This window comes from Callithrix jacchus, chromosome 22 (genome assembly GCF_049354715.1).
Source record: "Callithrix jacchus isolate 240 chromosome 22, calJac240_pri, whole genome shotgun sequence".
Classification (NCBI taxonomy): domain Eukaryota; kingdom Metazoa; phylum Chordata; class Mammalia; order Primates; family Cebidae; genus Callithrix; species Callithrix jacchus.
The window spans coordinates 8226156-8239991 of NC_133523.1; the positions used below are offsets into that span (position 1 = coordinate 8226156).

The window sequence follows — 13836 nt, forward strand, 5'->3', positions numbered from 1 at the left end:
GTTCACTGCAACCTCAGCCTCCCAGGTTCAAGTGATTCTCCTGCCTCAGCCTCCCAAGTAGCTGAGACTACAGGCACCTGCCACCATGCCTGGATAATTTTTTTGTATTTTTAGTAGAGACGGTTTCACCATGATGGCCATTCTGGTGTTGAACTGTTGACCTCAAGTGATCCACCTGCCTTGGCCTCCATAAGTGCTGGGATTATAGGTGTGAGGCACCACACTCAGCCCATGGGCGTTTTCTGATAGTTACACTATGACATCCACTATATATAACCATGTTTAAAGAACGTCTCTTATTACAGTCCGTATTTTTTTCTACTTACCTTCTCCATCTTCTCTGCTCCTATTTCTGCCCAATAAATCTCTTCAAAATGCAAACCTAATCAGTGCACCTTTCCCCTCGAAAGATTTCATTTCTGTGTCTAATCAGTATTTATTGAAAAGGATATGGTCTATGCCATTCACTCTTTTAAAAAATCTTTTTAATTAATTAATTAATTTATTTATTTAAGACTGAGTCTTACTCTGTCACCCAGGCTGGAGTTCAGTGGCATGATCTTGGCTCACTGCAACCTCCGCTTCCTGGTTCAAAGGATTCTCCTGATATAGCTGGGTTACAGGCATGCACCACCATGCCAACTAATTCTTCTATAATATATATATATATATATATATATATATATATATATATATATATATTTTTTTTTTAGCAGTGACAAAGTTTCACTCTGTTGGCCAGGCTGTTCTCAAAATCCTGGCTTCAGGTCATCTGTCCACCTCGGTCTCCCAAAATGCTGGGATTACAGATGTGAGCCACTGTGCCTGGCACCATTCACTCTTGTACTACTGTAAGTTTTCATACTATTTTCTGTCATTCTCCATCATGCTTGAAATGAAAGGGAGTGTCTTTAGGGAAGCATTCCTAGTGAACATCCTAGGATAAATAAAGCAGGTAAGAAAGGGAATGATCGATAAATGAATAAACAAAAAGTCACTGTTCATGTTTAATTTAAATTCTTTGTAGAAAGGAAGAGATATTAGGAAGCAGAATGAATTACAGAGTACGAGATACGCTAGAAGAAAGCACTTGATGTGTTCATTCTTCTTCTGAGAACACTTCTATCCCAAGTTCTCTCTCCTCTCCTCTAAGATCGCACTTGTCTCTTTAACTATTTCAAATGTTCCAATGTTGTCCACTCAGTGTTGGTTGGGATATTGACTCTTGATCTGTCTATTTGCTGATTCATCTAGTCTTTGGTTAGATTTTCATCTCTGTTAAAATTTCTTTTGTTTTCTTTCCTTTTTTTTTTTTTTTTGAGACAGTCTTGCTCTGTCACCAAGGTTGGAGTGCAGTGGCACGATCTCAGCTCACTGCAACCTTCATCTCCTGGGTTCAAGCGATTCTCCTGCCTCAGCCTCCCAAGTAGCTGTGACTACAAGTGCACCCCACAAAGTCTGGCTCATCTTTGTATTTTTAGTAAAGATAGGGTTTCTCCATGTTGACCAGGCAGTGAGCTGAGATCACACCACTGCATTCCAGCCTCGGTCATAGAGTGAGACCCTGTCTCGAAAGAAAGAAAGAAAGTGAGAGAGAGAGAGAGAGAGAGAAAGAAAGAAAGGAAGGAAGAAAGAAAGAAAGAAAGAGAAAGAGAATGGAATGAAAGAAAGAAAAGAAAGAAAGAAAGAGAAAGAAAAGAAACACATCGGCCACCATGTAGCTAAACCTTGCAAACATTATACAAAATGAAAGAAGGCTGACACAGTAGGTAGCATGTAGTATAAATTAATTTATATAAAATATCTAGAATAGTTAAATCAATAGAAAGCAGATGAAGATGGCTGGGTGCCTTGGTTCATGCCTCCCAGCACTTTGAGAGACAGAGGTGGGTGGATCACCTGAGGTCAGAGGTTTGAGACAAGCCTGGCCTACATGGTGAAGCCTTGTCTCTCTTAAAAATAACAAATACAAAAATTAGCTGGGCATGGTGGCACATGCCTGTACTCCTGCTACTCAGAAATCTCAAGATAATCACTTGAACTGGGATTTGGAAGTTGCAGTGAGGCATGATGGCGCCATTGTACTCCAGCCTGGGCAACAAAGCCGGACTCTGTCTCAAAAAAAAAAAAAAAAAAGAAAAGAAAAGAAAGAAAGAGAAAAAGCAGATCGATGATCTTGGAGGTGGAGATGGGAATTGGGGTTGATTACTTAATGGGTAAGGCGTCTGATTTTGGGATGGCAGAAATGGAACTAGAGCGAGGTGACAGCTGCATCACTTCATGAATGTACCAAATGCTGCTGACTGGTTCACTGTAAAATAGTTAATTTTTTGTAATGTCAATTCCACCTTGACACAAAAAATTATTCTCAAGTTTGATATTAGAAAAAGAAAACTTAGAGCAAAATCAATAACACAAAGCAGTAAATTGATGGAAGAATACTTGTTTTTAGAACCAGTTCTGTCCTGAAAACCTAGTGTGTGATAAAGATAGAATCTGAGGGCTGGGCGCGGGGGTTCACGCTTTTTCTTTTCTTTTTTTTTTTTTTTTGACAGAGTCTCACTCTGTTGCTTAGGCTGGAGTGCAATGGCATGATCTCAGCTCACTGTAACCTCTACCTCCCAAGTTCAATAGATTCTCCTGCCTCAAACTCCCAAATAGCTGGGATTAGAGGTGCCCACCACCGCACCCAGCTAATTTTCATACTTTTAGTAGAGATGGGGTTTCACCATGTTGGTCAGGCTGGTCTCAAACTCCTGACCTCAGGTGATCCTCCCACGTTGGCCTCCCAAAGTGCTGGAATTACAGACATGAGCCACCATGCCCAGCCTCTGAATAGATATTTTTCAGAAGACATATGAATGGCAAACAGGTGTATGAAAAGTTCTCAACATCATTGATCATCAGAGAAATGCAAATCAAAACTATGATGAGATATCATCTTACCCCAGTTAAAATAGCTCACATCCAAAAGACAGGCAACAGCTCATGCTAGTGAGGATGTGGAGAAAAGGAAGCGCTTGTTCATTGTGGTGGAAATGTCAGTCCAACCACTATGGAGAGCAGTAAGGGCCACAGAGTGAGACCCTGTCTCTAAAAAGAAACTTTAAAAACAGGCCTGGTGCAGTGGCTCACACATGTAATACCAGCACTTTGGGAGGCCCTGGTGGGCTGCTCGCCTGAGCTCAGGAGTTCAAGACCAGCCTGGGCAACTTGGTGAAACTCCGTCTCAGTTAAAAACACAAAACTTTGGGCATGGTGGAGCACATCTGTAATCCCAGCTACCTGGGTGGCTGAGGCACGAGAATCACTGGAGCCTAGGTCATGGAAGTTGCAGAGAGTCAAGATCATACCACTGCACTCCAGACTGGGGGCAGTGTCTCAAAAAGCGACCGTGTCTCAAAAAAAATATTGGTGAATAGAAGAATAATTGAATAACTGCCTCAGACATTTATACAGTTCTCATCTCATTCTGGGCACACAGAAGACTGTGTTGGCCTCATCTCCTTGATTTTTAAAATGAACATTCTAAAATCAAGACTAGATGTATCACTTCTAGGCCAAATCACGAAAAGAAATGTGTAAGGGCTTCGTGTGTTCTTCATCTCTGTGATCGGAATTGTAGAAGGCATGAGCTTTAGATGATGCATCACCAAGACGGCGGTGATTCCATTATCCTTACCCCTGTAACTTGTGAGCATCCTTACCACCAGTAATCATGATTAGATATTAAATCTGAGATAGGAGTTAATACTTACCACATTGATATTTTGGGCTTGGAGTGGTGGCTCATGCCTGTAATCCCAGTGCTGCCTATGAAAGTGTGTGTGTAGGGGGGAGGAGGTAGCCAGGATGGAGTGGCTGTTCCTTGGGTGTGGACCCTTCTTTGACTGGAGAAAGTTCATTGCTGTTAACTGATGGTGAGTTTTGTGGGCATTTTCTTTTTTGTTCTTCTTCTTTTTTTCTTTTTTAGACAGAGTCTTGCTTTGTCACCCAGACTGAGCAAAAAAAACGATCAATCAATCAGTTGAACAAACCAAAAACCCACTGTAGTCTGCAGCTCAACATTGGATTTGTGACCTACATCTCTACTCTTGGGTCAATTGTTGTTGATGAATTCTTATGACTGTGCAGAGTTCCAGTGGTTGCAGATGCCACAGTTTTCATCCCGCTTGATGGGCATTTGGTTTATTGGCAGGATGCAGTGTTGCTGTCTTCTCCATGTAGGCCAAACTAATGTGTGTATAAGACTATCTCATGGTGATTTGTATTAGCATTGCCCTGAAGCTAGAAAAATTAAATTGAATTAAATAAATTTTTTCTCATTTTTGCTATTTATTCCATTTGTGGCATGCCCTGTTCAAGTTTTCTACCCATTTTTATCTGCTGTATCTTTAATAATTTGACAAAAGTTGTATACATTCTGGTTTGATGTACCGTTGTTTTTTTAAATTTGAGACAGACTCTTGCTCTGTCACCGAGGTGGGAGAGCAGGGGAGTGACCCTGGCTCACTACAGTCTCCATCTCCTAGGTTCAAACAATTCTCCTACTGGTCTCGAACTCCTGATGTCAAGTGATCTGGAGTAGCCTTCTGAGCAGCTGGGATTACAAGTGCCTGCCAGCATATCCAGCTACTTTTTGCATTTTTAGTAGAGACTGGGTTTCACCACATTGGCCAGCTGCCCCTCGCCCCCAACACACGTTCACAGGCAGTTCACAAATCCAGTCAAAATTCCCTTCAGGTCATCCTGAAATTCTAAGCAGTATTAGTCCTACGCTCTAAGGTCGAACTTCTAAAGCAGCTTCCTACTTGGATAGCAAGAAAGAAGCCGAAAACATGGCAGGAATTCAACCAGAGATGCTTGTGAATTTCCTTCTGCTTCTGTTCCCTTGAAACTTCAATTCATAAACGTAACATTCCCCAGGATATCCACCGTGAAGATTAACATATTTTCATTGCATGAAAATATAAAAGGCACACATCAAAACTGTTTCAGTGATGGATGAACTGGGCATTACAGAAAGTGTCCCTCATTATTAGGCAAAACCTAGAGGATGGGGGTCGGGGGGCAGGAAGCAGGTTGGCTGTCGATGGGATACAGCAGATTCTGTAGGCTGATATTCTGTTGATTGAGTTATGCCTGTAGACTGATAATCTATTAATTGAGTTATGTCCAAACCCTCCTTGCAGGCCCCTCCCATTGTCATACCGGGAAGAGCCAATCACATCAGGTTCTGCTGACAAATCCCCTGGCTCCACCCCCTGCTGACAGTATAAAGGGTCTCCCCAAGAGCTCAGTTGTCAGAGCCTGATCCACCTGCTCTGTTGCTCCACAGCCCAAGTCTGTTGAATCAGCTTTGGAGCCGACACTCCACTCTCAAAGGAAGTAAAGAATCCAGGGGCCAAAAGGAAATCTTTGCGGGACACAGAAAAACACTGGCACTGGCTGACTTGGAGAATCCTGGAAATTCAAACCATGAAAGGTTCCCGGCGCCCAAGAAGCCCCAGTGATTCCTGCACAGTATCCAGGAGCGACCACGCAGGAGCGAGCAGGTGCTGTGTGCTGTGTGCTGGGGACGCCTGCAGGGTGACCCGCCTGTGGAGTGTGTGGGTGTGTGTTGGAGAGTGGGGTAGTAGGAGGAGATACATGAACCTGCAATGACATTGGGTGTTTTAAATTTGGGGCAAGAGGGAAGTGAGGCACCTGTAAGTCATCACAAGGTGCTGGGAAGGCTTCTACAACCCAACTACACACATGTCTGAGGGCTGCCCCACTTCCAATCCACCCACCCAGCTCCACAGGAAAGGGGCTCTGTGGTCTGCAAGAAGGGAGCTTGTAGGACATGATGTGAGGAGTTAATGAACTACTAAGAAAAACATTCTTTTCTTCCTAATTTTTTATTATTTACTAATTGATTTTATTGAGATAGCGTCTCACTCTGATTGTCTAGATTGGAGTGCAGTGGCATGATTTTGGCTGACTGCAGGCTCCACCTCCGAGTCTCGGGTGGTCCTCCTGCCAGGGCCTCCTGAGTAGCTGGGACCAGAGGCGTGCACCACCATGCTCCCCTAATGTTTTCTATTTTTAGTAGAGACTAGGTTTCACCACGTTGCCCAGGCTGCTCTAAAACTTTTGGCCTCAAGCAATCCTCCTACCTTGGTGTCCCAAATTGTTGGAAATATTGGTATTAACCACCACGCCTGACAAATTTCTTCCCTTTATTTTATTTATTTTTTTTTTGAGATGAAGTCTCACTCTGTTGCCAGGCTGAAGTGCAGTGGCGCCAGATTGGCTCACTGCAATCGCCACCTCCCGGGTGCCAGCAATTCTCCTGCCTCAGCCTCCCAAGTAGCTGGGATTACAGGTGTTTTTAATTTGTATTTTTAGTAGAGAGGAGGTTTCACCATGTTGGCCCCAATCCTGACCTGGGGATCCACCTGCCCAGGCCTCCCAAAGTGCTGGGATTACAGGCGTGAGCCAGCATGCCCGGACTTTTTGTTTTTTTGCTTTTATTTGCATCCTAAGACCCATTCCTACATTACCTGTATAGACAGAGGTGTCACATTTCTGGCATCTCACCATCTTTCTCCAGGTCCTCACACCCAAGGAGAGGTTTCCAATTCTCACCTTCATGTGCTCCTTAAAGAGTCCACTGCTCCCTGTGGGCACAGACCCTCCTCCCCTGCCTTTTCCTAACCCAGGGAAGCTCAGGAGGTAGACGGGGATGAGAACAAGAACAGCTGGGAGTCAGGACAGATTGGGAGCAGGTGTCACAGGAAGTGGATGAGTCTGTGACCTTGAATGCAAGGCAGGGAGGTGGAGTGAGTTTGTGGGGATTCGGGGAATTGGATGGTAGGTCACTGTGCCCGAGATCTAACTGTGTCTCTCTGTCCTGCAGCTCCTCCAGCACACAATCAAATGCCCCCAAACGCCAGAAAGTGGAGGAGCTGGATCCTCAGCCAGGTGAGGCATCTTCTCTTCTTCGTCCCAAATCCCGGTGTCCCATCTCATCATGAGAGGAGCAGGTGTGCTCTCCAGGGTGTCTCGAGCCTCCTCCTGCAGCCCTATGGGCAGGTGTCCTGTACCTGGTTTCTTCTGCATTTGGTCTTTCTCACAGTGGCACCTTTAACCCCCAAGGGCATCCTGCATGACCAGGGCTCTCTCACCTGCACATTCTGCTCTCTCCACAGGTGCAGAACCAGCTCCAGTGCAGCCAGGTCCCCATCACCCTGCACAGCTGCCCCTGGAACCGCTCCAGGTAAGGTCACACTGTGTGGGTGGGCGTGGGTGAGACAGCTCTGCCTGAGCTCTAGGCCCTAGGAGACTTCCAGGAAATGACTGTCCCAACGGGTGTCAATACAAGTGCAAATTCTGGGTGTCCCTGGAGAGTTTAGTTGGTGGCTGGGGAAGTTGTAGGCAGCTCCCTGCCTTGGTCTGCCCCTGTCTGAGCCTCCCTGAGAGGACAATGAATGACCCATGGCGTTTCTTTCCCAGGGCCCACAGCTTCCCCAGAGGAAGGTGATCATCGTGGTCTTGGAACCAGGAATAGTCCTGCGCCTGAGCCTCGGAGAGGAGGTCCTGGTGCTGGACCCAGAGGGAGCCCTGCAATTCAGCCTCCTCAATGTGCTCCTCCTGGTGGTCCCTGAGCAAGCCTTGGTGTCCTTGAAGGTTCTCTCGTACCTCGCCCAGGCCCGCTGGCTCCTGCTTGGGAGTGCAGAGACTGTCTGGCAGATTGACATTGAAAATGCATCTGTGAGAGTCGAGAGAGCAGAGTATGAGTGTGCCGCGCCTTCAGTAGAAGAGGGTGAGGCTCCTCAAGGCTACCTGCCCACGATGGGACCCCCATCAAACCTCGTGCATGGAATCAGCCCTCCTTCCCGGCACATCCTCTACCTCAAACCTTACTATGGAGCGCCTGTCCCCCAGGGCTCATCCCAGATGCCCAAGCCTGGTCCCTTGAGACGGGCTCTGCTTGAAGAACTCCAGTTGGATCTCCATGTCCTGGAGTTCTCACCCAGTCAAGGGCCCAGAATCTACCATGGGGTTCTACGGAGGCCCAAGTGCACGGCCCGAAGACGTCTCTTCTAAGGCTGATGGGCCAGGAACCCTCAGGCCCCAGACAGGAATCCGAGAAGTTCTATTCAGAATCAAGCACACCTGCTTTTTCATGGTTTCCCTGCACCTTGGAGGAGAGAGACGCTGCACAGAAATGCGTTGTCTTTTACCCTGAAACTCTGTTCTGCTTAGATGCTCTTGATTTGTATAAAAGAACAACCTTGAGATTGGGGAAGAAACTATTTGCAAATCTCGTACACATGCATGGACTACTCATACTCAGAGTACAAAAGGAATTGTCAAAACTCCAATAGAACAAATGTTTCTGTTCAAAAGCCAGCACAATGAATGAACAGACATTTCCTCCAAGGGGATGTAAAAGACCCACTTCAAAAAGTGTTCAACATCCCTCCCCTGGGGAAATGTGCATCGAATATGCCTTGAAATCCAACCAAGAAGCTCGTAGAGAAGCCGCCGTGACCATGACTGCCCATCCCAAGGGCTGCAGAACATGTGGAGAAGCTGGAACACTCTGATGGTGCTGGCTGGAATCCGAATGGGACCACCGTCAGGGCTGAAACAGTTTTACTGATTCATAATCAATGAAATAGGCACTTAGCATTGGAACCATCTTTCCCACCTTGAGATGGTTGTTCTAAAGAAATTAGAGCTCACCTTGCCAAAGTGAGGGCAGAGGTTTCTAGCGTCTGTCTCCACCATCACCAGAAGATGGAAGGGACTTTAAAGTCATTCAGCAGTGGATAGAAACAGGAACAGTGACCCAGTCTTTCAATGGGGTGCAATTCAGCAATAAATGGGATGGGATTTTTGTTTGTAAATTTAGTTTTGGGTAGCGAGTAAGTTGTTGGAACACTTGAAGGCATGTATGGACTCTTAGGCTATGTGAAACTTATCCTGAGATTGTAACTCTCACGAAATTGACATGCACGTCAAGCACGTGTGATCAAAATTCAGTTTCCAATTGAGGTTTGTTGTACCGGTAAAACACATACAAGATTGTGTAGCTGAGAATGCAGTATGGTAGCACTGGGCTACAAAAACATTGTAGCATTGTAGCAATGAAGCACTGTATCTCATTCATCGTTGGGATGTAGATTGTATTGCTGTTGTTTATATCTGCATTACTTAGGTTAAATAAAAATGTTAAAAGTGATTTTTACCTATTTGCGTTTATATTCTCTACTGTGTTTGCTCAAAAATTTCCATTTCTGGCTGGGAACGGTAGCTCACACCTGTAATCACAGCACTTTGGGAGATCAAGGCAGGTGGATCACCTGAGTCCAGGAATTGGAAACCAGCCTAGGAAGCATGCTGAAATCCCATCTCTAGAAAAAATGCAAAAATTAGGCAGGCAGTGGGATCTCCCCACTGGAGAGGCTGAGGTGGGAGGATGACTAGAGTCCAGGAGGCAGAGGTTGCTGTGATCTGAGATTGTGCCATTGCACTCCAGCCAGAGCTGACAGAGTGAGACTCTGTCTACAAATAACAATGGTAATAAAATAAAACTCTGTTTCTACAGAACATTGTTTTATTTCTATTGGGTACAAGGCATAGATGGCAGAGCCCACAGTAAGTGGACAGAGATAAAATTCATCAAGGCAAAAGTGTATCCCCCCACACCACAGACAACAGCACACACATACACACACACACAAAATCACAAAACACATTTACGAATCGATTTATACCCCCACCACAGGTCATCTTCAAGTTTCCATCAGTGTTTCCCAAATGCCTGAGTTTGTACTTCCAAAGAGTCTTGTGAATAGACCCCCAGAAGTGGCTTGTTGGGCAATTCTGTAGGAATCGTAATTAGAAACTCTCTGACAACATCCTGTATATTTTCCTTTACTTCCATTTTTTTTTTTTTGAGATAAAGTCTTATTCTGTCATCCAGGGTGGAGTGCATCGGCATCATCTCAGTTCAGTGCAACCTCTGCCTCCCGGGTTCAAGCAATTCTCCTGACTCAGCCTCCTGAGTAGCTGGGACTACAGGTACATACCACCACGCCCGGTTAATTTTTATATCTTTAGTACAGTTGGGGTTTCACCACATTGGTCAGCTGGTCTTGAACTCCTGACCTCAGTGATCTGCCCACCTTGGCCTCCCAGAGTGCTGGGATTACAGGCATGTGCCACCATGCCCAGCCTACTTCTATTTTTTAGGAATTCAAACAAATTATGAATAAAAATCCCCAAAACAGTCAGTATAAAAGTCATTTTTCTTTTTACTGTGGAAACATTTATAAGCACATAAAAAATAGTCATTTCAACCAATGGATAAAGAGGCTATAGCAGGAAGTGAGAATCACTCTTATGCCCTGTCTCCTGGAATGGTGGTGGTGGTGGTTGGGGGAGGGCAGGGCTCTCCTCCCCAACCAGGAAGCACCAAGATTAGCAGATCCAGTGGTCAAGAAACAGTATTCTTTACTGCTATATTTATTCATTCACTAACATGCAATTTCTAACATTACAGCTCATCCAACACAACTATTCATTAAGACATAGTTAAGGAAGGAATGCACTAAAAGTGATTAGAAATACTAACATTGCTTTTCACACTTTTTTTTTTTTTTTTTTTTTTTAAGAACAGACATTTGTTTATCACAGTTCTAGAGGCTGGAAGTCCAAGGTAAGGATGCCAGCACGATGAGGGACTGGTGAGGACCCTCTTCCAGGTTGGAGACTGTCATATCCTCTCTGTATCCTCACATGGAAGGGGCTGTCGAGCTCTCTTCTGTCACTCTCAGAAGGGCACTAATCCCAACTATGAGAGCTCCACCTTCCTAACCTCATCATCTCCCAAAGGCCCCACCTCCTAATAGCTTCACATTGGAGGTCTGAGGGTTAGAATTTAAGCCTAAAGGAAAAAACGTTTGCTTTCTGAGACAGTCTTGCTCTGTTGCCAGGCTTAAGTTCAGTGACAACGTCTCAGCTCACTGCAGCCTTGACATCCCAGGCTCGAGTGATCCTCCCACCACACCCTCCCAAACGGCTGAGACTACAGGCACTTACAACCATACTTAGCTGATTTTTAAATTTTTTGTAGAGATGGGGTCTTGCTATGTTGCCCTGGCTGGTCTCAAACTCCTGGGCTCAAACGATTCTTCCACGTCAGCCTCTCAAAGCACTGGAATTACAGGCATGAGGCGTTACTCTCAGCCCACGATATTATTTCCTGTCTTGGATTTCCTATCTAATAATGATTACTGGTGGTAAGGATGCTCACAAGTTACAAGAGTAAGGATAATGGAATCACCACCACCTTGGTGATGCACCATCTAAAACCCATGCCTTCTTCAATTCCAATCACAGAGACGAGCACAGGAAGCTTTTGCACATTTTCTTTCATGATTTGGCCTAGAAGTGATACATCTAGTCTTGATTTTAGAATGTCCATTTTAAAAATCAAGGACATGAGGCCAACGCAGTCTTCTGTGTGCCCAGAATGAGATGAGAACTGTATAAATGTCTGACGCAGTTATTCAATTATTCTTCAATTCACCATTTTTTTTTTTTTTTTTTTTGAGACACAGTCTCACCCTGGCGCCCAGGCTGGAGTGCAGTGGTGCGATCTTGACTCTCTGCAATCTTTGCATCCTAGGCTCAAGTGATTCTCTTGCCTCAGCCAGTTGTGCCCCACCACACCAGCTAAGTTTTGTATTTTTAGTAGAAACAGGGTTTCGCTAAGTTGCCCAGGCTGGTTTTGAACTCCTGAGCTCAGGCAATCTGCCTGGGCCTCCCAAAATGCTGGAATTACAGGTGTGAACTAGTGAGCCAGGCCTGTTTTTTTACTTTTTCTTTTTAGAGACGAGGTCTCACTCTGTGGCCCTTACTGCTCTCCATAGTGGTTGGACTGACATGCCCACCAACAGTGAACAAGTGCTCCCTCTCTTCCACATCCTCGCCAGTATGTGTTATTGCCTGCCTTTTGGATGTGAGCTATTTTAACTGGGGTAAGGTGATATCTCATCATAGTTTTGATTTGCATTTCTCTGATGATCAATGATGTTGAGAACTTTTCATACACCTGTTTGCTAGTTGTATGTCTTCTGAAAAATGTCTGTTCAGAAGCTGGGCTTGGTGGCTCATGTCTGTAATCCCAGCACTTTGGGAGTCTGAATTGGGTAGCTCACCTGAGGTCAGGAGTTTGAGATCAACCTAGCCAAAATGGAGAAACCCCATCTCTACTAAAACTACACAGATTAGCTGGTTGAGTTGGTAGGCACCTATAATCCCAGCTACTTGGGAGGCTGAGGCAGGAGAATCGCTTGAACCTGGGAGGTGGATGTTGCGGTGAGTTGAGATCGTTCCATTGCACTCCAACCTGGGTGACAGAGTGAGACTCTGTCTCAAAAAAAAAAAAAAATAAATAAAGTCTGTTCAGGACTTTGCCCATTTTTAAAATCAGATTATTAGACTTTGTCTTATTGGGCCAAGTGAAGTGTCTTATACCTGTGATCCCAGCACTCTGAGGGACTGAGGTGGGCGGTTTACCTGAGGTTAGGAGTTCAAGATGAGCCTAGCCAACATTTTGAAACCCTGTCTCTACTAAAAATACACAAATTAGCTGGGCGTGATGGTGGGCGCCTGTAGTCCTGGGCGGTGGAAGTTGTGGTAAGCGCAGATTGTGCCACTGCACTCCAGCCTGGGCAACAGTCTCAGAAAAAAAAATAAAAGATTTTGTCCTGTTGAGTTGTCTCAGCTCCTTCTGTATTTTGAATTAATTTCTATATTTTACTGATCACCTGATAGACAGTGTAAATGTAGATATTTTGATTAAATATTTAAGTTGCACATGGCTTAGTTTCTATTTTCTTCTCACTTCCTTAGAGTTTTGTTAGCTTTATAATGCTTACATATTAGCTTGATAATATATTAGTATTTTTAATATAGTTTTCCTAAATTCAAAAGTTAGTTGAGCAAAATTCTTTTACACATGTATAATCTATTGTCCACAAGCCTCTTATTAAATCATCATTGTTGAACTGTTTTGAAATTCTATCTTAATCACACACGAGGTTTTCAGGACAGAACTCGTTCTAAAAGCAAATGTTCTTCCATCAATTTATTGCTTTGTGTTATTGCTTTTGCTCTAAGTTTTCTAATATCATACTTGAGAATAATTTTTTTGTATCAAGGTAGAATTCACATAACAAAAAATTGACTATTTTTTTTTTTTTTGAGTGGAGTTTTGCTCTTGTCTCCCAGGCTGGAGCGCAGTGGCACCATCTCGGCTCACTGCAACCCCCGCCTCCCTGGTTCAAGTGATTCTTCTGCCTCAGCCTCCTGAGTGGCTGGGATTATAAGTGCATGGCCACCACACTGGCTAAGTTTTTGTACTTTTATTATAGATGGTGTTTTGCCATGTTGGCCAGGCTGGTCTCGAACTCCAGACCTCAGGTGATCCATCCGCCTTGGCCTCACAAAGTGCTGTGATTACAGGTGTGAGCCACTGCACCCGGCCAAAATTAACTATTTTAAAGTGAACAAATCAGCGGCATTTGGTACATTCATGAAGTGATGCACCTATCACTTCTCTCTGGTTCAAAGTCATTTTTGCTATCCCAAAATCAGACTCCTTACTCATTAAGTAATCAACTCCAACTCCCCTCTCCACCCACCTCCAAGATCATGCAGCCATCAATCTGCTTTCTTTTTCTCTTTTTCTTTCTTTTCTTTCCTTCTCTTTTCCTCCCTCCCTCCCTTCCTCTTTTCCTTCCTTCTTTTCTTTCTTGACAGAGTCTTGCTCTGTCA

General features: G+C 44.6%; 1 protein-coding gene across 1 annotated transcript; it reads left to right on the forward strand.

The window, feature by feature from the left end:
• The first annotated feature begins 5347 nt into the window (after window positions 1-5347).
• On the forward strand, window positions 5348-8220 carry LOC118150154 (proline-rich protein 23D1-like). Its single transcript, XM_035285153.2, has 4 exons — window positions 5348-5555; window positions 6902-6966; window positions 7194-7261; window positions 7498-8220. The coding sequence occupies exons 1-4, from the start codon at window positions 5479-5481 to the stop codon at window positions 8089-8091; spliced, it is 804 nt and encodes a 267-aa protein (XP_035141044.1). The 5' UTR covers window positions 5348-5478; the 3' UTR covers window positions 8092-8220.
• Window positions 8221-13836: the final 5616 nt, after the last annotated feature.

Coding starts and splice junctions, on each gene's coding strand:
- LOC118150154 (XM_035285153.2), top strand. CDS start 5,479: ATGAAAGGTTCCCGGCGCCCAAGAAGCCCCAGTGATTCCTGCACAGTA. Junction 5,556..6,901: donor GACCACGCAGGAGCGAGCAG/GTGCTGTGTGCT, acceptor TCTGTCCTGCAG/CTCCTCCAGCACACAATCAA. Junction 6,967..7,193: donor GGAGCTGGATCCTCAGCCAG/GTGAGGCATCTT, acceptor CTCTCTCCACAG/GTGCAGAACCAGCTCCAGTG.